The sequence below is a fragment of the Ceratotherium simum genome, chromosome 27 (assembly GCF_057802395.1).
Source record: "Ceratotherium simum simum isolate JZ-2026a chromosome 27, ASM5780239v1, whole genome shotgun sequence".
In the NCBI taxonomy this organism is placed as follows: domain Eukaryota; kingdom Metazoa; phylum Chordata; class Mammalia; order Perissodactyla; family Rhinocerotidae; genus Ceratotherium; species Ceratotherium simum.
This window is the reverse complement of record NC_141926.1, coordinates 2603965-2628753: the sequence shown is the minus strand read 5'-3', so window position 1 is coordinate 2628753 and position 24789 is coordinate 2603965. Positions and strand designations below refer to the sequence as shown.

The 24789-nt window shown below is 55.0% G+C and overlaps 1 protein-coding gene across 3 annotated transcripts; it reads right to left on the bottom strand.

Annotated features, from left to right (window-relative positions):
• Window positions 1–4948: 4948 nt before the first annotated feature.
• Window positions 4949–24449, bottom strand: CFAP410 (cilia and flagella associated protein 410). 3 transcript variants are annotated; one of them, XM_004429652.3, is made up of 7 exons: window positions 24311–24449; window positions 16516–16534; window positions 14810–14856; window positions 11068–11297; window positions 9837–10008; window positions 8832–8925; window positions 4949–6527 (listed from the first exon to the last, which is right to left on the bottom strand). In XM_004429652.3, exons 1-7 carry the CDS (start codon window positions 24385–24387, stop codon window positions 6396–6398), a joined length of 771 nt encoding a protein of 256 aa, XP_004429709.1. In that variant the 5' UTR covers window positions 24388–24449; the 3' UTR covers window positions 4949–6395. The 3 variants fall into 3 exon arrangements, with proteins under 3 accessions (XP_004429709.1, XP_087274123.1, XP_087274122.1); XM_087417997.1 differs by lacking the exon at window positions 16516–16534 and having other exon boundaries at window positions 24311–24390; XM_087417996.1 differs by lacking the exons at window positions 14810–14856; window positions 16516–16534.
• Between the last annotated feature and the right edge of the window lie 340 nt (window positions 24450–24789).

Genomic DNA, 24789 nt, shown 5'->3' with positions numbered 1-24789 from the left:
TGTCCATTTCTGGAGCTGGGGCCCCTCCAGTCTGCTCTGCCTGCCGTGTGCGTGGGCGGTCCTGGGGCAGGCCCAAGAGTGGCCAGTGCCCCACAGAGAGAGCCCTGAGGCTCTGAGCCTTTGTCCTGAGACCAGGGACAAGTTCCAGGGGCCAGAAACCCTTGCATGTGTGAGCATGTGCATGTGTGCAAGCATGCATGCAAGTACGTGTACACGTGTGACTGTCCTTGTGCACACGTGTTCACATATGCACGTGTGCTGTGTGTGCAAGTACATGTACATGTGACTGCCTGCGTGTCCATATGTGCGTGTGTGTGTCTTAAGTACATGTACAGGTGTGACTGCCTGTGCGCATGTGTTCATATGTTTGTGTGCCGTGTGCATGTACATGTGTGCATTATGTGTGTGCCTGTATGTGTGTGCACGTGTGTGCATGTGCCTGTGCACGAGTAGGGAGGCTGGAGCTCAGAGGTGGCGGCTGAAGGAGACCCTGGCTGGCGGCAGGGAAACCCTCCGCTGTACAGCCGTGTGTGCACTCTCTTCACCACACGTCCACACCCCGCCCAGATGCCAAGCTGGCCCAGGTGCTGCCCCGTGCTGGCCTCCCCCTTGCCCCGTGCCCCTTCACACCCTGCAGTCCCAGGGTGAGGCCACCCAGGGCGCCCAATGCCCTGCCTGGGGAAGGGGAGGGGAGGAGCACTGCGACGCTCATTGCCCTGGGTTTTCCTATTGGTTTTGCTTAAATGTGCAGCATCTGCACATGCTGCACATGCTGGTGAAACAGGTCCTCCGTGAACACTTCAGCAACAGCAACAGGACCGGCCTCGTGCTGGCCTCTGCTGCAGACACGTCCTCCCCAGCCTGCTGCCGGCCGTCCCGGAGCCACTCAGCCCTCCCTGCAGGAGGGCACGCAGGAGGCCATCTCCCTGGCTGAAGGGCAGTCAGCGGGCGCCATGGGCCTCCCATCCCACAGCCTGGGAGGCCGAGGCGGAGGCTGTGGTGGCTGTTGCTCTGCTCCTTCCTGTCAAGCCTTTCCCTCCTCGCAGCTAGCCCTGGGCTCCCCAGTCAAAGGCCCGGCCGCCCTGGAGGTGGTCCCAGGTCAGGGAGTGGGCCCTGCACTCAGACCCAATGGGCTATGCCCTCCAGCTCACCTGTGAGGACACAGCCTCCCGGGCCGGTGTGACGAGGTGACAGGAGGGGGAGCCTGTGCCCCCTGCGGGTACCCAGGTGGTTGCAGGGTGGGGGATGGGGGCGGCCCCAGCAGCCTGAGGGGCTCAGCAGGCCGTCAGCCAGACCTCAGGGCCGGCAGGGGGTTTGTCTCAGCCGGGGTGGGGGTGGGCTGGGGGCAGGCACCGTGGGAAGGACGTGGTGAGCCAGGGGCAGGCAGCGGAGCGGGCCGTGCCCGGGAGGGAGCTGCTGGCGGCAGGGCTCAGCTGTGGGCTGGAGTTCCTGCAGGACCTCTGCCTGGTTTCCTAAAAACCACCAAAAACGTAGCGGCCTCAAACACCCCCTTCTGTGATCTCACTGCAGCTCCGGAGTGCGGCACGGCCTTGATGAGTCCTCTGCTCAGTCACAGCCGTGCCTGAGGTGTCGGCTGGGTGTGGTCTCACCTGGACCTCGGGCCCTTCTGCGCTGCCTGTTGGCAGAATTCCGGAGGCAGCAGGAGGGCATTTGCTCCACTGGCCTCCTGAGCTCAGGGAAGGAAGGCGCATGGCCTCTTAGCCCGATCATGTGACACCTGTAAAGGCGTGCTGAGGCTCACTGATCAGGCTAGGCCCACCCAGACACTCTCCCTTTCAATTAACTCAATGTCAGCTGGTTAGGGACCGTAACTACATCTGTGAAACCCCCTCCCCCTGGCCATACAGGGCCGTCCATCCATCACATCACAGACAAGCCCCCCTCCACTTGGGAGTGGGAATCATGTGGGGCCTGCACACTTGGGTCCCCCTGAGAATCCTGCCCCCTGCCCCCACCCCCAGCCCCAGACAACATGCCTGGCTTCACTCACAGGAAAGCATGGGCCCAGCAGGTTCTCAGAACAGGGTGGCGGTGTGAGGCCAACGGCAGGCCCCAGGGAGCATGGCTGGAGAAAGAGGGGTGTTGGGGGCCCAGGAATGGGGTGAACCAGGGACCCGGCAGTGCTCTCTGGCTGTCTGAGGGTGGGGCAGGGTCCTGGGAGGGGCCAAGTGGGGTCCCCTGTGCAGTGGGGAGCTGGGCAGGTGTCCACGCAGTCCAGAGAGTGGAGGCAGTAATCCCACCGGCCTTGGGAAGCAGCCCCACCCCCATGACTCTCGCAGTGCTGGGCTGGGGCCCCCGGCTGGCAAGGGTGAGGAAGACTTGAACCCAGAGCCGGCTCTCAACCCAGACGGCCATCCCCGAGGCTCAGGGCAGCCCTGGAGCGCAGCTGCCCTGAAGCCACCGTCCCAGGTGTGGAGGAGGGGGAGCCCCACGGGGCAGGCTGTCCCCAGTGCCCATCCTGAGCCTGGGGCCGCTGGGGACGCAGCCGGGGCAGGCTCTGGGACGTAGGCGACTTCAAGTGCATTGTTCTTCTGTCATATCACTTTTGCATTCTGTCTCACTAGGTGAAGACTAATTTCAGGCCCTGGAAAATACTGATATTTCTTCAAGCTTTCCAGGACATGAAGCCCGTGAGTGAATCTAAGGGGGACAATGGAACTTGGAGAAGCATCTGCCCAAGCAGAACGCCTTGTGCCCGGCAGGTTTAATGACAGCGTTTTCCCACAATTCTGCTGGCGGCGGGCGCTCAGTGGGATGCTGGACAGCGTTTCTGGAAAATCACCTCAGAGGCGGGTGCGCACAGGTGCCCTCACGACACGACCTCGGGAGGAACCTCTCCTGAGGGCCTCAATGCACCGTCACAGCCCCCCAACAGCCTGGCCAGGGGATGGCAAGGCCCCACACGGGGTGTTCGTCTCAGTCTGACGGTCCAGTCGGGGCGCTCACCCGTTGGCTCACCTGTCAGGCACGTGGGGACGGTGCAGTGACACTGTCCTGGCTTTCCTACTCGAGGTTTTGAACGACGGTTTGACGCAGACGCCTCACCATTGGCCTGGGTAAGATTCACAGGTTTGTCTCTTCCAGTCCTGCCCCGCCCGCCCGTTCCCGCGGAGGGGAGGGCACTGGCTGGGCTTCCTCAGGCGAGGCCTCGTGGCCGCCTGCCTCCCTCGAGCGCTGCTGTGATGGCAGCTCTACCTTTACGTAGAAACCACATTTCATTCTAACATAGAAGGTGAGGGACCCGCAGGAACAGAAAGACGCCGAATTCCCGGGGAACGTCTGAGCCCAGGCCTGGCTAGTCATCTTGGGGACCCGGAGCAAACGAACATGCAGGCCCCTCAGTGAACAACGAGTAACACTTTCAGGATGGCAACGACGGAGTGCTAACTGAGTGCAGGGTCCGTGTGCCCACATGGGTCCCCGCCCCGGCTGAGCATACTGCAGGAGCACAGGGGGCCAGGCAGGCAGGACCAGGCACGGGCAGGCAAACAGGTCCCCTCGCTGGGATGGTGGATGTCCAGCCCCACACCTCACTCCACGAGGCCACTGTGAGCGTCCACTCCTAGCTGGCCAGGTCTCTCGGCTGGAGAGGAGAATTCAGCAGTCGCCACAGTGGCATCACGCTCAGCAGACCTGGGCTGTTCCTATGCCCTGGCGGGGACCCCTCAGAATCCCAGGCCCCCCAAGGGGAACACTGGAGCCCGTGTGTCTACTTATAGCACCCCTGGAGAATCACTGTTCTCCGAGAACGCCGGCAGCAAAGACCCCTGGTTCCTTCTCTAATTTCCCAACTGATTTGACTCCAGAACCCGTGCGGGAGCTGTGAGCGTGCTGCAGGCCCGTCTGGGGACAGAGGCCTCCACAAATGCTTCCCCGGAGGACGACCATCAATGAGAGAGCCACCCGTGTCCTCCTCCAAACAGGGCCACTCCGGGCTCGGGGACAAGGTGAGCTAGCGCTCCGTCATCTAGAAGACTCCTTTCCACTCCTGCTCCTCCCGAAACTCGTCCCCAGGCAACAAGACCAAAGGGCACCATGAACTGCATCTTCCCCAGAGCTCAGAGCTCACCTCCCGCCCTGTGTAGGGGAGCAGAGGGAGAGGGCCTCCGGCTCAGCGAGCTCCTGTGCTGTGGGGCGCTCAGGGCCCAGCCCCAGCACCGTGGGGTGAAGGTCCCCACCCACTGGCAGGAGACAGACGGTGTCACCTCCACATGGGAGGCTCCAGTGGGGGGACACCAGCCACTTCCTGGTCCTGGTTATGCTTTGGCCTGGCCCAATCAGTGTCACACGTTGGGTGAGGACTCAGTTCTTGGAGTGGAAGCCCCTCGGCTTGTCCTGCCAGATGAGTGTTGGAACCTGCACAGCTGTGCATCAGCCACTGGCCCTGGTGACCAGCTGGGTGGTGCCTAAAATACAGAGTGACCGCTCTCGCCCCTGGGCAGCGGCTCCGCAGTGAGGACACGGAGTGTCGGGCCCACCTGTGGCTGGACTGCCCAGCATTTCTAGCTGGGTGATGTGTCCTCCTGGGTCTCAGTCTCTAACGGGACACATGCACAGGATGTAATGCCAACACCTGCTCTGCTCTAAAGCCTGGCTCTCGGGGTTACTTGGGGAGAAGTCCAGAACAGGGACTGTAAAGGGCCTGTTAATGGCCAGAGGCCACAGGTTCCAGGCCAGGGGTGGACGTGCTCTGTCCTCGGTCCAGCTTGAAGGCTTCAAAAGGGCACTGAGCGAGCAGGTGGTCAGGAGCAGGACCTGGCGAGCTGACGGGAGGCTCTGAGGAGGGCAGCTCACCCTGACCAGGGTCCAATTCAAGGGTCCCCAACTGAGGTGTACCAGGTCACGGGGCAAGCGGGGGTTCGTGTGAGCCCCGCCCAGTGGGTGGGACAGGGACGGTGTTCTTAACATAACCACGTCCAACTTGTTCTCACCAAGACAACGCTTTATTGAGAGCGTCCTGTAATTACAAGAGAAGGCACACACACAGGGCTCTGCGCCGACCCTTCCTAGCTGCCACCAGGCAGCGACTCCTCGCTTCCCACTGCTCAGAGCTCACCCCCGGTCCTGAAGAACTACAGAAGAACTCTGCAGATAAACCGCCCACCTACCCTGGGCTCCCACAGCTGGTGGGCAACAGCCTTCCTTCAACAGCTGGGAACAGCCTGCACCACCACGAGCGCAGCGTCATCTTCAAGGAGAGCGTGGTCTGCCAGGCGCTGTCACTCCATCACTGGTTTCTCGCACATGTGGTGGTGAAGTCACCCCTTCGCTTTGTGTGGCTTTCACACAGCTGGCATGCCCTCAGCTCGCACAGGAATGTGGATGTTTCCCGCAACAGGAAGAAAGGGGTGGACAGAACATCACTCTTTCCCTCTCCAGTCCCAGTCATTTCAACTGCAGTAAGAACGGGCTTTTCTCTAAGGGCTCGGGGCTCACACCCCTCCCCTTCCACGTGGAGGCATCCTCGGCTTTTGGGGGCACTAGGAGGGACCCCCAGGGCTGCAGCATCATGGCCCAGATCCTGTGCATCATGTAAGGCCTGATACTCCTCCCAGAGGAAGAAAATGTTTTAGACGCAGTTTCCACAAGGCTGCCGTTTCCCACCTAGCTGCTTCACCTGTGGCTGTCCCCGGTCCCCATACAGCAGTGGCAGGCCGGTCTGTCCAAGCCCTCTCCAGCTGGGTCAGCACAAACCCTCTGCATGGCTGCTGGGCTCTTAGAAAGGGAGAGAGAAAAGAGGAAGCACGTCCCTCCCAGCCCCTGCCATTCAAACACAATGTCCCCAGGGGGCAGCAGGAGGCTGTGTGTGCTGACGCGAATGGAGGGCAGCTTGTCTCTCTAAGGATGCCGTCATTCTGGAAGTCTCCGTGGTCTATCTCACGACCGAGTCAGAGAACTGACATGGAAAAGCATGGGTGAGCATGGCTCTGACCTTTGAAAAGCACGTCCAGAGCGTGTCTGTCATTTAGGAAATGTCTGCTTCCAGATCAGACTTGGCAAAAATATTTATTAGGGAGAACGGCCTGCGAAGCCCACCTTTAGGAAGAGCCAGGTCAAGGTGGGCCCTTCCGATGGGCGTCCAGGCCTGGGCCTGGCATGTGGCTGGGACCCCTCACGGTGGAGGGCACAGGAACGGGTCTGCCCAACAGTGCCCAACGCCCCTTCTGCCCTCGCCGGGGTGGCTGGTGTGCGCCCAGAGCTCAGCTTTCCTGGGCGGGCTGAGGCGTCCTAGGGAGGCAGTCCTGCGTGCAGGGACTCAGCTCACAGGTCCAGGGGAGGCCGTGGCTGTGGCAGTGACCCTGTCTCCCAGGTGCTCGGGACCTTGGCGCAGGGTCCTGCGAGGAGGGCCTGCCAGCTTGGGCCCCTGCTGACGGTCACTCCATGTCCTCCTGCAGCTCCGGCTTGTGCAGGGCCTGGAGCTGGCTGACCACGGTCTGGTGGACGGCCTCCAGCCCCTCGGCATCCAGTTCTCGCAGCAGCAGCAGGATGGCGGTCAGCACGTTGTTCTGGGGGCACAGGGAGTCACTGGCTGAGCACTACGCCCCGCACCGTGACGCACTGGTCCCTGGCCAGTGTCACGTGCACATCATGGTTACCGGCCTTCAGGAGGGGCGGGCCTTCCGGGCAACCAACAACAGACCACCCGGACAGAGAGCCGGGCAGCCTGAAGCCTCAGCCGTGGCACTGGTGTGGCTCACCGCATCTCATGCTCACAGCCTTGAAGTCCAGGGAGGCTGAGTGACTGGCCCTCGGTCACACAGCTGGTCAGTGATAGAGCAGCATTAGAGGCAGGCTGAGTGGCCCAGAATGGCACTCAGTAACACGTGCTCAGATACATTGTGTGTCGTGCGTGTGTACGTCCATACATCTACACACAGTTTCTACTGTCATCTCTGCCGGAAACATGTGGGAAGGATTTTGCACACAGGGGGCTCCTTGAGCTGATTCTCATGAGATGAATGGAGGAATGGTGTGAGCTGGGAGCACACCGCGATGTGAGATCTGCTCAGAGGCTCACACACCGGACAGAGCACGGAGCTTCTGGAGCCCCTGCCCCATGGCCTACACCCTGGGTGCCCACCCCTGAACGCCCCCAACACTCTAAGGCTCCTGCTCCCCTCGAATCTCACTCAGCTCCCCACGTCCCCAGGGTCTCCCTGGCACCTGCATCCTTGCACTCAGGAGCCTGTGGGGGGCTTGCCGCCCACTGGGGCACCCAGCTTGGCTGGGACTCTCCATGGCAGGGCCCGGGCCCATCCTTCCTCTACTGCCCAGAAGCAAGTGTGCCTGTGTAAGCAGCTTGCGTGATTTCTAGTTTGCGTTTATGGCAGCACAGAGTTGAACCAGTGTTTCCAACTCTGGTCCACTGTCCTCAGCTCTGCAGAGGCCCCAGGTGGGCGGAGGAGGGAGTTTCGGGCCTCAGCCCCCTGCAAGGACAGGCTTGCTCCTGGGGACTGTGTCTCTATCCGGGCTCCTCCCGCAATGCGTCAGGGAAGTATGTACACGGACCACTGAGCTGGCTCCACACAGCCACCTCTCTGAGAAGCAAAGTCCTGAGGGGACACTGACCTGCAGGCGGGAGGATGGGCCATAGGCCCAGCGATGGCTCCCCAGACTGGCCATCAGTCTGCAGCCACATCTGTTCGCAGCTCTTGGGGACACTTTTCATGGAGGGTGGGCTGGCACTTTCCAAGGCCGGGGCCCCCATCTATCCACGTCTGGACCTCCCACAGGCTCTGCATGCACTGTGAGTGGTCACTGAACGAATGACTGAGCCCTAGCCCACAGTTTCAGGCCAACCCCACCCTTTGACTGTGGGGCCCTGCCTATGTGAGCCCACGTGGAGACCACAGCACCCCGACAGCTGTGGTCAGGCCAAGCCAGGCTCCGCAGGGCTGAGGACAGCCGGGCACCCTGGGAGCAGGTGCTGGGGGGTCATGGGCCTCCCTCACAGACCCCGGTTCTGCTCAGGCAGCCCCTTCCCACATGACCAGGTGGTAAGGTCTCCACTAGGCCAAGCTAGCCGTGGTGACCCTGGTCTCCGGGCCAGTGACTGGGTCTGGCTTGGGGACGTGAGCAATTCCAGCTGATGAAACCAAGACTGCTGGGGGTGAGGTGGGGGAGGCACACAGGGGAGCAGCTGTTTGCCGATAAGATGACACACAGGGGATGTAATGTCCCCTGTCCTTCTGTTGGGTGTGAGCCTGGACGAGAGGGGTCAGCCCTGTGACCAAGAGGGGCATGAGCTCAAGGACGAGCCAGAGTGACGCGGGCAGCAGACGGGAACCCAGGTCTTCCACAACGTCACCCAGCTGCCCACTTGACCCACTTGTTGTTAGTCAATGACCCATTATTCCTTACAGGGAAGCCTCTGGAGCCACGGGGCCTGCTTCCTGGTCACTGCACGGTGACACAGCATCCACCCTGGCCAGGACGAGGAGTCCCCACCTCTAACTGCAGGCAGGAGGCCACTCCACAGCAGCAAACCTCTGCGGCTCAAAGCACTGCCACAGCAACCTTTCTAAGCCGAGGCCAGATGCGGGGTCCTGCCTGCAGCCTCAGGCCCTCGGCAAACCCCGCGTGCTGGGAGGCCCAGTCGCACACGCGTGCACACCCTCCCCCGCCCTTGTGCCTCTTCTGATAATCAGCTTAGATCAGACGACTGGCCAGCCTCCCACCTTCCGGGCCCTGGCTGTGAGGTCCTGAAATGTCTCCAGCCCCTGTCCCCACCCCAACCCCCACAATTCCCACATCCTGGGCAGAGGGAGCAGTGGCCACCTCTGGCCAGGATCACCTCCATCACTACTCACCCTGTTCCTGCGACTGCTCACAGCGTCCCTCTGTGGGAAGGAAGGAAGCTGGTCCCGGGAAGCGGGCTTCAGGCCGAGCTGCCCCTGGATGCTGCTGTGGGTGGGGGATGACAACGGTGCGTGAGGCCCGAGGAGCGCAGGGCCCGGTGGCACCTTCACAAGTGTCTGCAGGGTCAGATCCCAGAGCCCGGGGCACAGCGACAGAGACTCCTGCCCATGAGTCCCCACCCCCCAGTACGCAGGGAAACACCGCTACGTGACACTGCCCTGGAGGGATGGAGCACCAGACAGGAGGGTGGGACCGGTGGATTCGTGGCCCCAGCACTTATTTCTCTGTGATCCCATCGGGGACCACTCCCTGCACCTGGAGCTCCCCCAGGGCCGGGGGGGGCACTAAACACAAAAGATGTGTGTGAGAGCCCCTGACACAGGGCGGCAGATGCAAGTGCCCACCACTGAGGCGACATCCGGACCTCCCAGTGCAGAAAACAGAAAGGGAGACTTCATCTGCTACGGGGAAGCTTAGCCTGGCGGCCCCGCGGTGAACGCGGTCTCTACAACATCCCCCACGTTCAGTTCCTGCTCACAACGTCCGTGACAATCAGTGAACTGCCCTCAGAGGCTGCCCAAGCCCTGTCTGAGGTGGTCTGTGGGTCGGGGAGGGCCGTTCCTCAGGGCCCACATGATCCCCCACAGGACTCCCTGAGTCTGTACAGCAGCTCAGGCAGCCACAGCCACGTGGCTTTCCCTCCTGCCCACTAATCCACTCTACCGCATCCCACCTCCAGGCCACGCCCCACGGAGGGCTGGGGCCGCGCTCACACAAGCTCCCGTGTCCTGTGCCTCCTCCTGGACACACCACTGACACCAGGTTGGGGGCGACAGAGAGCCACAGACAGGAAGAACCACCCTGAGCAATTCCCTTCCCTCACTCCCCAGAGACGAAGCCACAGGATGGCCCGGCGACTCTCAGTGGGAGGACCGGGACAGGCCCCGCTGGCGCACCTGGCCTCCTCCTCGCCGTAGCTCAGCGGGTCCCGTTGCATCTCGGCAGTGGCGCTCATGGTGCTCAGGGCGTAGGGCAGCTCGGGCCGGCCGTTCCCCGTGCCCTCTAGGCCAGGGGCTGTGACCTCCTTTCCCTCCATCAACGCTCGGGCCAGCTCCTCCTCGGTCACAGCTTTGGGGTCAAGGAGAGGGGCAAAAGTGTCAGACCGGCCTCACGCACACCAGCCCCACGAGCCGTGGCTCTGTCTTCACTGCAGCATCAGCCCAGTTTGCTTTAGAAAAGAGGCGTCTGTCTGCCCACCTGATGGCCAGCAACCCGAGAGCAGGACCGGGTCCTGCCACTGTCACATCGCCCCCCCCAGCACTTGCTGGACACACAGCAGATGGTTAACTGCTTGTGAATGTGAATTCCACCATTTGCCAAAAGCAAACACTCAAAAAAACCCAAATTAAGATAAATTTTAAAAAGGAACAGAATACATCGCATTTATTCCATTTCACTCACATGTGACTATTTTCCCTGAAGTTTATTTATATGAAAATTGTTCATCTGGGAGAAAATAATTGTGCACATGTGACAAGGATTAGGAACCAGCACACAGGGAACTCCAGTGCACTAACAAAAAAGGCACGGCCCCTGGAAATGGGCTGGACCTCACTGGAGGCCGGAGCACAAACCGCCCACTGCCCACGACGAGCTGAGCTGCTCACCTCAGGGTGATGGAGATGCAGATTAAAACCACAGGGAGGCGGCCATCCACACCTCCAGCAGCAAGAGCGAACACCAGGTAACCCAGCGCTGGGAGGGCGAGGAGTGAGGGGCGCACCCTCACCTGCTGGTGGGAGCATGCGGACACCGCCACCTCGTGTCCCCATGGACCATCAGTGACACCGCTTGGCCGGCCCGGACACTCGCCCGTGCTCCCCAGGGTGTGTGGATAAGCGTTGGAGCCAAGTGTACTTAACAAGGAAAGGAGAAGAAACAGCTCAGCGGTCAACAGTGGGGGGATGAACAATTGTTAGGGTCCAGAGATGCTGCCCTGTGCGGGGGGGCCGTGCCCAGTAATCGGATGACCCTGACTGTTGAAGGAGCAGCACGAATCTGGGGGACACCCCTGAGGAGACCGCAGAGAAGGAGGCACCCGCGAAGTCTCGAGAGATCCGAGTTTGCAGAAGTGGCGGGGAGGGGGAGGGACTGCCCGGCTCGGCTGCGGCACCTGTGGACACCTACCCTGGTTGTCCAGCTTCTGCAGCTGGGGCAGGTTGCGCAGGACGGTCATGCGGTAGAGGTGGGGGTTGGCGCCGCAGCACGGGTTCTCGGCCAGCCACAGCACACGGAGGCGCGGCAGGCCCTTCAGGTAGAAGAGCTCGGCCAGGCTGGGGATGCGGTTCTTCCTCAGGTAGAGCTCGCTCAGCTGCTGGCACTGGCTCACGGGCTCCAGGGTGGACACGCTGTTGACGCTGCATGGAGACCGCAGGGTTAGCAGCTGCCTCCCGCATGCCCGGCATGTGTGCCAGGCACCCCTCCACCCCGTCTGTCTCGTTGCAATTGTGAACACCAGAAACCAGCCCTCCTGGGGCTGGGCCCAGCTGCTCTCTCCTCAGGAGGAGGTCAAAATCGGCTGTAATGAGTCAAGTTCAATGAAGACCCCAGGAGACCTCAGAGGAGGAAGCTTCAGGGCAGAAGTCCCTTAACTGAAGGTGTGGGCGGCAGGGACAGCCCCTCTGGGCTCCTGCTCCATTTAGGCCTCGAGGAGTCAGCGTGTGGGGAGGGATGTTTTACTCTCACGTATAGGAGAGGAAACGCAGACCCCCAAGGGGTAAGCACTGCACCCCAAAGCAGGCGGTGCCAGAAAAGCCCACGGCAAATGTGAGTAAGCTCCATGTTACACAGAACTGAGCACTGGACTTCCGAACCCCACGTCTAAAAAAACCCAAGCGTATGGGTTTAAATTTGGTTCCACAGAATCACGAATACATCAGAGACAGAAAACCACCTGGGATTGAGGCAGAGACCTGCGGGTTTAAACTGACACGAGCAGAATCATCCACCTCCACACCCAGACAGACCAGGCTGCTCACACGCTCAGCTCAGGGCGGGGCCCAGCATCCTCCGGCGTCCCCAGCCCCAGGCCCACTGCGCCCAGTGGCAGCGCCACACAGGCCGGTGCGTTCCTCCTCCACAGCTTTGTGGGACGCCGCTGTCCCCTGCAGAGCTGGAGGCCGTGAGTCGGGCTACTCTGTGGGACCCCGCCCGATGTGCGAGACCTATCTAGAACATTCTTTCTGGGAGGCTGCATTTGTGTTTGCACGCACGTTGAAGGGATGTCACAGTTCTCCCTCAGCGACACCATACTGGACACTTGCTTGTTAATGCAGTTACTGGTGGGGGTGCTGTGCTTCGCACACGGGTTATCTCACTTAGCAGCTGGGTGTGGGGTTGACACCACTCGCTCTTAAGCGAAACGCAGGCTTTGGAATCCTCGAGATGGAGGAAGCTGCCCAGGGCACAGGCAGTCAGTGTAAAGCGAGGAGGTGAGCCTGCAGCCTGGCCTGGAGTCCCCCTTCTTGACCAGGGGGCTAACACCGCCCTTTGCTGTGGACTGAATGCTTGTGTCCTCCCCGAAAACCTATGATGACATCCTAATCCCCAATGTGGTGTTGGCAGGAGGGGCCTTTGGGAGGTGAGTAGGTCGCGTGGGTGGAGCCCTCATGAATGGCATTAGTGCCCTTAAAAAGGGGACCTTGGAGGCCAGCCCAGTGGCATAGTGGTTAAGTCCGTGCACTCAGCTTCGGCAGCCCGGGGTTTGCAGGTTTGGATCCTGGGCGGCAACCTGCACACCACTTGTTAAGCCATGCTCTGGTGGCGTCCCACATATAAAGTGGAGGAAGATGGGCACAGATGTTAGCTCAGGGCTAATCTTCCTCAGCAAAACAAAAAGGGACCCCAGAGAGCCTGCCCGTTCCGCCATGTGAGCACACAGTGCGGAGACGGCTGTCTATGAACCAGGAAGCGGGTCTTCACCAGACACCCTAATCACGGACTGCCAGCCTCCATATTGTGAGAAGTACATGTCTGTTTGAGCTGCCCGGTCTGTGGAATTCCGTTACAGCAGCCGGAATGGACAAGGACAGCTTCCCACCCCTGGCGCTCAGACCACAGTGCAATGGATTCACCCACAAAAGGACTGCCCCCTGTTTTCAGGCAGCAATGCCCACACGGCGTGGCCCCACTAGTTCCAATGCAGCCAACGTCCAGACACCGTGCACCTGAGCCTGGTCAACAACCCCGGGCACTGCCCTCCCTCCACGCTGTGTACATGAGGACCTGCTGCTCAGAGAGGCCCAGAATCGCACAGACAGAGCACGGCAGAGATAGGGTTAAAGTCACACCTGCCTCAGAGGTTCCTGCTATTCTGGGGAAATGGAAAGCTATCATCTGTCAGGTCAGGCTTTCTGGGGCGCAGGCTCAAGTCCCAGCTCCACTGACAATTGTAACGAGTAAACGACATGACAGAAGTGGCATGAGCACACTTGCTACATGCTCCACGCTCCCGACTGTAGCCGCTCCTCATCGCCCTGTGGGGTGGGTGCTGGTATTTTCTCCCTATTACAGATAGGGAAACCAAGGCACAGAGATCCAAGCCTTGCCTGAGGTGGGAGAGCAGCTCCAGGCCCATACGTTCATCTCACGAGAAGGCATGGCAGTGACAGGACAGGCTCGGGCTGAGGCTGGGGGAGCCGTGAGCACAAGGTGGGTGGACATGGGGGTCCACCAGGAGACCATGGAAGGCACAAAACAGAAGGAGCGGAGGGGTTGATGAGGGACAAACAGTGGCCATCAGTGTGATCAGGAAGGTAAGTCACAGGGGTCTGCAAGGGACCAAGTGCCTATGACCCCCACGTTTAGGGCGACTTCCAGAACCTTCTGAACTACCAAACAGGCAGAGTATGCCTTCCTTGCAGGGTTTCAACTCTGTGAGGTTTTACACGGGGGGACTTGCAAAAAGCACCCATGCTAGCATCTGGCAAGTAGTGGCAATCCACAAGTGTGGGCTCCCTCCCAGGGTCTAGATGGGCAGGAGTGAGTTCGGGGGCAGAGTACGTTCCTCCCTCCCCCGACCCCCCAAATACTCCCCGGCTGCCTGGAATCCCAATGACAGTGTTTGGTTAATTCAAGGTTTCCTACGTCTGTTAAAACGCCAATGGCGGGCTGGCCCCGTGGCTTAGCGGTTAAGTGTGCGTGCTCCGCTACTGGCAGCCTGGGTTCGGATCCCGGGCGTGCACCGACGCACCACTTCTCCGGCCATGCTGAGGCCGCGTCCCACATATAGCAACTAAAAGGATGTGCAACTATGACGTACAACTATCTACTGGGGCTTTGGGGGGAAAAGAAAGGAGGAGGATTGGCAATAGATGTTAGCTCAGAGCCGGTCTTCCTCAGCAAAAAGAGGAGGATTAGCATGGATGTTAGCTCAGGGCTGATCTTCCTCACACACACACAAAAAAACGCTAATGGCTCTGGAAGAGGTAACTCTTATCAATGACAGATCACGTGACACACAGAAACTGGCAGAGCTCCTAGCAGTGAGGGAACCAGGAGGGCAGAGAAGGCTGGGCCGCTGGGGCGCTGGGGTGCTGGGGGCAGACGCGGCCACTGTGAGGTTGGCTGCTCATCGTTAAGGGGGCTGCATCCACCGACTGCAGTGAGGGTGGGCAGGGACGCAGCAGGGCGTGCTCAACGGGGGGGGCCCAGGTTCCCTCCAGAAAAGCGGTCGGAGCGCGGTGGGAGCTGAGGAGCAGCCAGGCTCCCATGATGGCCTTGGGCCGCCTCCCCTACACAAGCGGCCCTCCCAGACTTTCCCTGGGAGTCTTCGGGTCATCTAACGTCCCGCGGTTCTGGGGAGGGATCTGAAGGCTCTCCTCCTCTTTCAAGCCCCAGTGACTCAGAGTGACAGCAGGAGTTTAGGTACCTGAGGGTAATCACTTCCAGGCTTGGCATTTCCCGGCAGATGGAGATCTAGGAAGGAAAAGAGTGTGATGTAAACAAACATACGTACAGAGAACAGATCGGTGGTTACCAGAGGGGAAGGGCGTGGGGGGAGTGAAAGGGGTAAAGGGGCACACGTGTACAGTGGACGGATAGCAACTAGACTTCTAGTGGTGAACATGATGTGGTCCTTACAGAAGTCAAAACATAATGAGACTTATATAACGTTATAAACCAATGTGACCTCAAAAAAAAAAAAGAATGTGATTGTAAACATTGCTGGGCACCGGCACTGTGACATCACCTCTCTCTATCAGCCCAATGGAGAATCCAGTTGAAGGCACAGTCAACTCCACTTCAAGGGCCTCCACGGCAGAGTAGCCTCCCTCACCTCGCCAGGGCTCGCACAAAATACTCAAGAGCACGCTGGGCTCTGCACTACACTCTACTCTGCAGCCTAGACAACTCCCCCAACTGGGAGGAGAAATGTGCGTGCTCTAACACTTTAAACAGCATCATCACCATCAAACACTGCCAGCTGTCGAGATAGAGCACTCCTAATTTCAGATGCCCTCAAAGCACATCAGGTGAGGGGACCTCAATGCCCCTATGCTGGACAGAACCTTCCTTCTTGCTGTCCCTGATGTACAAGGAAAGGACGAAGCCCCTTCTTGCCAACAAAGCTGGGCCAAAAGGGAGACAGGCTTGAAATGGGATCTCAGATCACATTAACACTGTCGATGCAGTGGAAAGAGCAGCGAGGTGCTCAGGTTGGCCCATAAAGGCACCCCAACCTGTAAGGCTGATGAGTGGTGTAGCCCCAAATATCTCCGTGCCTGCTGTACGCTGGCCTGGAGCCAGCCGGGCCCCGGACCTCACCTGACCTCAACTAGCTCATGGTTTGGTCAGAACGCTTCACACTTGCAATGGGTTCATTTTCTGCTACGGTGGTGCTTTTGTTTTTTGGGGTTTTTTTTGCTGCTGAATGAGCAGCACTTTGGCTATAGCAGGAGGTGGAGTCGGCTTTTCCGGACAGCCCAGTTACTCAGTGTTTCTAACTTTGTTTCTAAGGAAAGGTACAGTTCAAGTTACAAAACAAAAGGAGATAAGAAAGAAGTGGCTGGTACACAAAGTCTGTGTAAGTTGGGGACATTCAGTCTAGAAGAGAGAGAGAGAGAAAGGGAAAGAAATCTATTCCTAGGCCCACAGCCCAGCTCGGCTCTGCGCACTGCCCCCCCATGAGGCCCCATCTCTTCCTGCCATTGGGGGCAGGGGAGCATGATGCTGGATCTGACCAAGGGGAGGAGCTGAAGTGACGACCCTCCTCAGTGACATGAAGTCCAGGCACCTACAAAAAAAGACTCCCAGCCAAGCGCACTCCTCTGTAAAGTCAACCAAACCCCTGGGATTCCTCCAGGGCAGAGCAGGGGCTGCACTTTGGCTCTGCTCCCTCCTCTGCGAGGCCTGCAGGACACAGGGGCCTTTGATCCACATGAGAATAGTCAAAGGAACTCAAATAAACTTGGGCTCTAGAGAGTATTTTCTTCATTAGTGGCTCTGCCTTATGAAGCACTGCATTAGGGGACGAATCGAATGGGTGCCCTTCCGTCAATTGAACAACTCTCCTGGGGAAGAGGCTACAGCTTTGGGGATCAGGGAGCATTTGGAGATGATCAACATAATACTTACATCGGTGAGGCGGCTGCCCCTGGGGAGGAAAAGACACATATACTTTAATTTTGTTACAGTTGAATACAAAAAATTAAAAACAAAAATTCCAAAAATTAGTGACAAATGCCTACAAACTTTAAGATTCTATGATTTCAATGACAAAGTAAAAGAAAGCTTGCCCGGATAACCAACAACGGTGTCAAAAATTGTTTCTTGGTTGATTTAGAGCAAAACTATACATGTTTGATGCTGGAGGGTGACTTCTCAGACTAAGGAGTGGCAGAGGTTGCTCCATTTGGAGGACACAAAGATCTACGCATTCTCAAGGCTGTCGCATAGCAGGATAATTTCTGTCATTAATGTAAATAAACAAGTGAGTCTTTATAAGAGGCCAAGTTCAAAGGCTAAACATGTAACTTATGAAACACACTTTAGAAAGGCTGAAATAGAGCTGTTGTTTCTCCCTGCTTAGAGAAAGTATGATAGCCTAATGCAGACCACAGGGATGCATTATTGAAAACAAATGACAGGGGATATTGTGGCCAAAATACCAGCTGTGCCAGGGCAAAAGAAAGGCTTAATAAACAGGCAGAGCTCCCTGCAGTCAATCGGCCGACACCACAGGAGTAAGGTCTGCTCTTGGCTCAGCTCCCCACGCCCCACCTGAACTGCCCGGTTCACAGAAGCGCGTGAAGCCTGGCTCTGAGTCCCCATCGAACCATGTAGGTCTTTCAGGAGTTGAGGAAGCATTCTGGTCCTTCCTTGGCCCAGCTAGACCTGGCCACCCTGCCCTTGAGCCTGCACTGACTCCACAGCACCTATATCCCGTCGTGTCACCTCCCAGGCAGTGAGTCACCTCGAGACAGCACCTCCCACCCAGGACTCAAGTTCAACAATGTTTACTGAATCATTACTTTAGAGTCTCAGTTCTCTTTCTTTCCCCCTAGAAATGGTATTGTGGAAATTAATAAAAGAAACTTTAACTAAACTGGAGTCGGGAAGGCCTGTAGGGGGAGCTCTCACCCCCATCACACATCATCAATTACACCAACTAGGAAGAGATGTACACTTGCATCTCGGGTGGAAAGTACAACTACTTTTCTACTGAAGGAAGATTTCTCTCCCCTCCCAGCAACATCCCAGCCAATGAGAAACCCTTGCTGCCCTGAACTGTTACTCCCCACTCCCCACAGCCCCTCCCTCTCCCCCTTTTTCTCCATAAAAGCAGTTCCCCTCCTTTCTTTTCCAGATTTGCCTGTGGTTCACCATAGCATGCACACCCCGAATTGCAACTCTTTTGGCTATTCCCAAATGAACTCATTTTGAGAGAAAATAACAGGAAATTTTATTTTTTAAGTTGACAGTATTAATCCCCTTGATCTCCCACCTTGTTAGTAGACATGGCTCCCAGTGACTGGCAATGTCAGAAATCAGACCCATCCACGGAAGGATCTATCTGCCCCACTAAAGGTACATAGAAGCCTGACAACAGTCTTCAAGGCAATTCCAATTGTTTCAAGCAAGGATAGCAGGTTTGGAGCCTGGGTCTGAAACACCACCACTCGGGGTGGGAGTGAAAATTCTGGAATGACCTTTGCCAATGGCCACCAGAGCACGTGGCAGCACCTCCCAGAGGCTGTGTGCCCCTGGGACTGGGCAGGCTAGCCTAGGGCAGGGGCCAGGAATGCTTGGCCCCTGACTTAACATAAATGTCGCCATGTTTGTCCATTTGGTGACCCTGGGAAACCACCCACACTAAAAAAATGCAGAGCAGCTGCTTGTGGTGGGAACCGGCCCTTCTCCCACAATACTAGCTACAATTATTTAGGTTATAAATCTTGTGGGATGTCAAGGACAGGCACAGGCCGGCCATCTGTGCCGGTCCGAGATCAGTGCTGGGAGTTACAGTGCACGTACACACGCCATAACAGTGAGAAGGAAAAATACCAAAAGTTCCCATCGAGATGGTCTCTAAGTAGAAACATACATAAAAGCAACTCACAATTCTGCTTGGGTGAGAGTCTCGCCTGTGGGGGGACGCCTTGCCCAGGACCTCTTTCCATGGGCACTCCTGCCTAGCCGTGTCAATTAAAGGGACTCTCTCCCGTGTAAGGGCGTGGATGTTGTGAGTACTCGATCTGATGTTTTCTCTTTTTGATGAATCTGATGTTTCTCTTTTCGATTGATCTGATGTTTTTCCCTCTCGGTCGATCTCATGTTTCTCTTTTTCGATCGATCTGATCTTTTTCCTCTTTTGATCGGCACTCCCGCCTAGCCGTGTCAGTCAAAGGGATTCTCCCAGCATAGGGGCGTGGATATTGTGAGTGCCGATCTGATGTCTCTCTCCGCCCCCGCCCCCCGTCTCTCACTCTCCCCTATTTTTTTCCATTGTTATTGAATTACTATTTGCTTCTGCTTCTGCTATAGTATACTCGTGTATATATTTATGTATATATATATATATATATACAGCCTATTGTCTTCCTAATAAATATATGCACTATTTCTCACTAAAACCAGTATATTGGTGTCTTATCGAGCCAAAACAGTCCATTCCATAAGTCAATCCAAACGTGCCCCTTCTTCCCTCCCCTGACACAACATTTTTGGCGCTGTGAGCAGGACTGACTGGGAGAATGGCCTTTATGTTCAAACGCACCAATACTGCTACCACCCCCGTTGAAATTCCCAGGTGGGAAGACCCTCCTTTTTGTGTTTTGGCTGCGGAGTGGGCCTGCCAGTTGGGCCTCTGTGAATCTTGGGACATTGGGTTGCGCCGACATGAACCACTAGATGTCACTAAAGCTTTACAGTCAGTAGAAAGGAGAGGCAAGAATGATGCTTCTTTTCTAGCACGGCGGAGCTGGTGCCTGTTAACTGCTTACCGTCAGGCTATTGAGGACAGAGATAAAATACGAAGAGAGAAGGCACTTTTGGAGAAAGAAATGTCAGACTTACAGTCCCGACTGGCTGTGATTCAACGCCAAACTTACGTTTTGGGAGATCAGGCTCGTAATTACCAACATTTAGCAGAAAAAGCAGCTGTGAGAGCGGCTAAGTATAAATATAAGAAGAGGAAAGAAAAAGTAAACAAACAAAAAGAACATATGGCAATAGCCTCCGCTGGTCCTGAGTGGGACCTGGATACTTGGGATGGTGATATTTGGGATGATGATTCAGAGGGGACTGATTATGAAGAAGAGCCTATCCCCCGACCTAAACAGCCAGAAGCACGCCCTCTGCGGCGCAGGTGAATGGAAACTAATGGGGAACATCTGGTCAGGAGGGACGAAGTAGAAGATTTTACTCAGCAGGAAATTTCTGATTTCTTAGCTCAGGCCACGCAGAAGCCTCGTGAAACTATTTTGACTTGGTTAGTTCGTCTATATGATACGGGGGCTGCTGGGATCAACTTGGATGCTGGAGATACATTTAAGTTTGTGACACTCTCCAATGACCCAGTAATACGGGGAGCTTTCCGAGATTGGAGCGTGAATGCTCACCACCCGAATGATCATGGACAAAACTCTGATGGTACAACTTTATTGGCTCTTGCAGTAAAGGGAGCTCAAGACAAATATCCTACGGATGATATGTGGCTGGACACTGATAGACCATGGTGTATTTTAAAAGACTGTGTCCAAAAACTGAGAAAAGAAACAGTAAAGAGGGCTGTGTTTTTGGGGTCTGGTGAAGTCTTAAATAAAATGGGTCTAAGCATCCAGGTTCATAATAAGCTAATTCAAACTGCTTCCCCCACATATAAACAAGTTATGACTCTATTAATGAATGACACTGAGAATCCTATTTCAGGGATTATAGATAAAATTATGCAATTAGGAGATCTGGGGGACTGGGAGGCTAATAAGCCTCCTTCCAATAAAAGGGAAACAAAAGATCAAATGTCACGGAAAGACATGTTCACGGCCCTGCTACAAGCAGGAATTCCAAAAGATCAAGTAGATGGGCAGACACAAGGGATCTATGGAAACTATATTAAAAAAGGAGTTAAATGTAAAGAAGGTCAGCACGGAAGAGGGGCCTCCCCCGCTAAAGAAACTGTATGTACCCCTGTCAGTCCCAGCGCGCCTCCCGCAGCAGATCCATTGCTTGCAGGACATTGGGACTGAGAAACAGGCCAAGCCACCTTGCTGCTTGAGACCGCTGCCACTATTCGGCGGGATGCACGCCCCCATGTCCCGTTAAAAATATATTGGAAAAATGGTTCAATTACTGCGGTATGAGCCGTAGTAGATACGGGGACGGAGGCCACTCTCATTAGTGGAAACCCTACAAAGTTTAAGGGAGCACCAATTGTCATTACTGGATTGGGAGGAAAGGAAATTCCAGCCACAGCTGCTAAATTATGATGCAAATAGGCCAATTACCAAAACAAATGTATTTAGTAATGATTGTTCCAATACCAGAGTATATAATAGGAATTGACATTCTTAAGGGGCTCACCTTAAATCTTGCTATGGGAGATATCAATTCGCAATAAGAGCTGTTTCCTTTCACATACATGCAGTCATTGTGACACTACCCACTGCTACTCAGCTAATTAATAAAAAACAGTACAGAATCCCAGGAGGACAACAAGAGGTTTCTGACACCATTACAGACTATTTAGCTGTAGGAGTATTAAAACGTGTTACAACAGCTTGGAATAAACCAATTTGGCCAGTGAAAAAAGGAGATGGTACCTGGCAAATGACAGTAGATTACTGGGAATTAAACAAAGTTACTCCCCCGATACGGGCTGCTGTCCCTGATTTGGTGTCCCTCACAGAGCCCATTCAACATCATCCTGGCACTTGGCATGCAATAGTGGACCTAGCCAATGCTTTCTTTACCATACCAATTCCTGAGGAAGCCCAAGAGCAATTCGCCTTTACATGGATGGGCCAACGATATACATTTACTACACTCCCCCAAGGATATATACATAGTCCGACCATCTGTCATAGGCAGGTGGCTGAAACTCTTTCACGGTTTAAATTACCACCAGCAATGCAATTGACACATTACATAGATGATATAATGATACAAAAAACATCAGAAGAGACAACACAGGAGCAATTAACTAAATGAATAGAGCTTTTAACTACAGAAGGCTGGAAAACTAATCCAGCAAAAGTACAAGGACCCAGCACAACGATAAAGTTTCTGAGAATATTGTAAAATGCTGGTAAACAAGAAATTTTACCTAAGGCATGTCAAAAAATACTCGATTTTGCAGCCCCATGTAATAAAAAAGAAGCCCAAAGGTTTATTGGATTATTTGGATTTTGGCGGGCTCATATACCTCATCTTAGTTGTTTATTAGCTCCCCTATATAAAGTAACCAGGAAAAAATACGATTTTGTGTGGGGCCTCTCCCAGGAGGAGGCTTTTAAAGCTGTTAAACAAGCAATACAGACTGCCTTAGATTTACGGCCTATACAGAAAGGACCTATTGAAATTCAGGGAGATGTTACTGATTGCTATGCTAACTGGAAGTCTCTGGCAAAAGCAGCAAACTAAATGCTTTCCGTTAGGTTTCTGGAGCCGTAAACTTCCAGACACTAGTAAACATTACACACTCTTTGAGAAACAGCTAGTGGCTTGTTATTGGGCCTGATTAAATTCAAAAGGATTGACCTTAAACCATAAAGTTATACATTAAGACCTCAAATCCCTATAATGCAATGGATCCAAAGTAACCCCATTACACATAAAATTGGTCATGCTCAGGAGGCTAATATAATTAAATGGAAATGGTATATCCAAGATAGGGCAAAACCCGGACCTAAGGGAATATCACCATTACATGAACAAGCTTCTACATACGACATGGAGACTCAGATTTCCCCCACAGGGCAGCACGAAGAATCCCCCGCAAGACGGGGAGGCCCATATGACTCTCTCACAGAGGAGCCAAAACAACATGCTTGGTTTACTGATGGTTCTGCTAAAGTTGTAGGGGGACTAAAAAACTAAAAGGAAGTAGCTTATAATCCATCCACTCAACAAACAATTGTTACTACCGGGGATAATGTGAGTAGCCAATATGCTAAACTTTATGCAATATATCAGGCAATACCACAGAAACAGGGGCAATAATGCTTCGTCTATACTGATTCATGGGCGGCGGCACAAGGATTGACAACATGGATGACACAATAAAAACGACGGGGATAAAAAATTGGAGACAAAGAAATATGGGGTCAGCCAATATGAAAAGATATTTGGAAATGGAGTAAATCAACCACTATTTCAGTATTTCATGTTGATGCTCATAGTCCTTCGATTTCAACAAAACAAAAATATAATGCACAGGTGGATCGACTAGTACAGATTTGCTCCACTGAGACTAATCCAGGATTAAGTGCAAATAATTACAAACAAATTAAACATCTGTCCTGTTCACTCACTCATGTTATGAAAGACACTGTTAGAGCTTTATTTACTATTTCTAAAAAATTACAAGAGTTACGAAAAAAAGCATTAATTCAACAAACAGCTGTAGATTACCTTTTCCTATTACATAAGCTGTCATATATTCAGATACCAGGAATATGTTGTTTTAATGTTACTGATGAAACCTCTACCTTAGACTCTGTAATCAATGACTTACAAAATCAAATTGATAATATTTCTTATTCCAAAGGATTGTTTAATTGGTTACCCTGGCACATGGGATCTATTTTTCGTGATTGCTTTGTATTTGTTTTATGCACTGGCATTGTCATCATGGGATGTATTATGCGTGGCTGTGTACGAAGTTCACTGTCTGTGCGGCTGGTTTCTTACGGATAACCAAGCAGCCGCGGCCGAGATGACTTAACGTAAGTGTCGCCATGTTTGTTCGCTTGGTGACCCTGGGAAACCACCCACACTAAAAAAAATGCAGAGCAGCTGCTTGTGGTGGGAACCGGCCCTTCTCCCACAATACTAGCTGCAATTATTTAGGTTATAAAACTCCTGGGCTGTTATAAAAAACCGGCCATCTGTGCCGGTCCGAGATAAGAGCTGGGAGTTACAGTGCACGTACATACGCAATAACAGTGAGAAGGAAAAATACCAAAAGTTCCCATCGAGATGGTCTCTAAGTAGAAACATGCATAAAAGCAACTCACAATTCTGCTTGGGTGAGAGTCTCGCCTGTGGTGGGGAGGCCTTGCCCAGGACCTCTTTCCATGGACACTCCCGCCTAGCCGTGTCAATTAAAGGGACTCTCTCCCGTGTAAGGGCGTGGATGTTGTGAGTACCTGATCTGATGTTCTCTCTTTTCGATCAATCTGATTTTTTTCTTTTTCGATTGATCTGATGTTTTTCCCTCTCGGTCGATCTGATGTTTTTCCTCTTTTGATCCGCACTCCCGCCTAGCCGTGTCAGTCCAAGGGACTCTCTCCAGCGTAGGGGAGCGGATATTGTGAGTGCCGATCTGATGTCTCTCTCTCGCTCTCCTGCTCTCCCTTATTTCTTTCCATTGTTATTGAATTATTATTTGCTTATGCTGTAGTATACCCATATATATATATTTCTTCCTAATAAATATATGCACTATTTCTCACTAAAACCAGCGTATTGGTGTCTTATTGAGCCAAAAGAGTCCATTCCATAAGTCAATCCAAACTTTGTGCCCCTTCTTCCCTCGCCTGACACAACAGCCCCTTCACCCTGAACCCCCTCTGACTCTCCTGCAGGCCATTCCCAGCCCTGTCCCAGGACTGAGGTGTTGGGCGGGGGCCCTCGACCCAGGGAGGAGGTGTCAGGCAGAGGGGTCCCCGATGCTGGGCAACGAGGAGGACGCGCGGGGACGGCCCCTCACCAGCAGTTGAGCTTCCGCACGCTGTGCAGCTCCGAGGCCTTGGCCCGGGACAGGACCATCTTCCGCGTCAGCTTCATAGTGGCGGCCGCCAGACCCCCAGACCCCGGCCCGGCCCGGCCCGGCCCGGCCCTCACTCGCCGGCTACCCTGCAGGATATATCTGCTCCGCGGCGGCGCGTCTCCAGGGGCGGGGCCCGCGTCGTCAGGGGCGGATCCTGTAAGCCCATTGGCTGTCAGGTGAGGGGCGGGGCGGCGCGAGCGCAGTGGGGCAGCCTGGGTTTCCGCTCAGCGCGTTGGCCCCGCCCTTGCCCGCCTGGCCCCGGCCTTCGGGCCGCGAGCCTGGTCCTGCGCATGCGCGGCGTGGGAATGCCCGGCTCTGACGCAGTTCTGCTGCGACGCGGGATGAAAACTGCCCCGACTTCCGGCTCCCAGCCGCGAGCCGCGAACCCTGAACCCGGAACCCCGAACCCCGAACCCTGA

Bases quoted from the DNA above. Each gene is read 5' to 3' on its own strand.
- CFAP410 (XM_004429652.3), bottom strand. From the start codon at position 24,387: ATGAAGCTGACGCGGAAGATGGTCCTGTCCCGGGCCAAGGCCTCGGAG. The intron at 10,009-11,067 runs GTAGGTGTCCAC...TTGACCCCAAAG, and splicing joins GCAGAAGCTGGACAACCAGG to CTGTGACCGAGGAGGAGCTG. The intron at 6,528-8,831 runs GTGAGTAGTGAT...CTGTGCCCCCAG, and splicing joins TGAGCAGTCGCAGGAACAGG to AACAACGTGCTGACCGCCAT.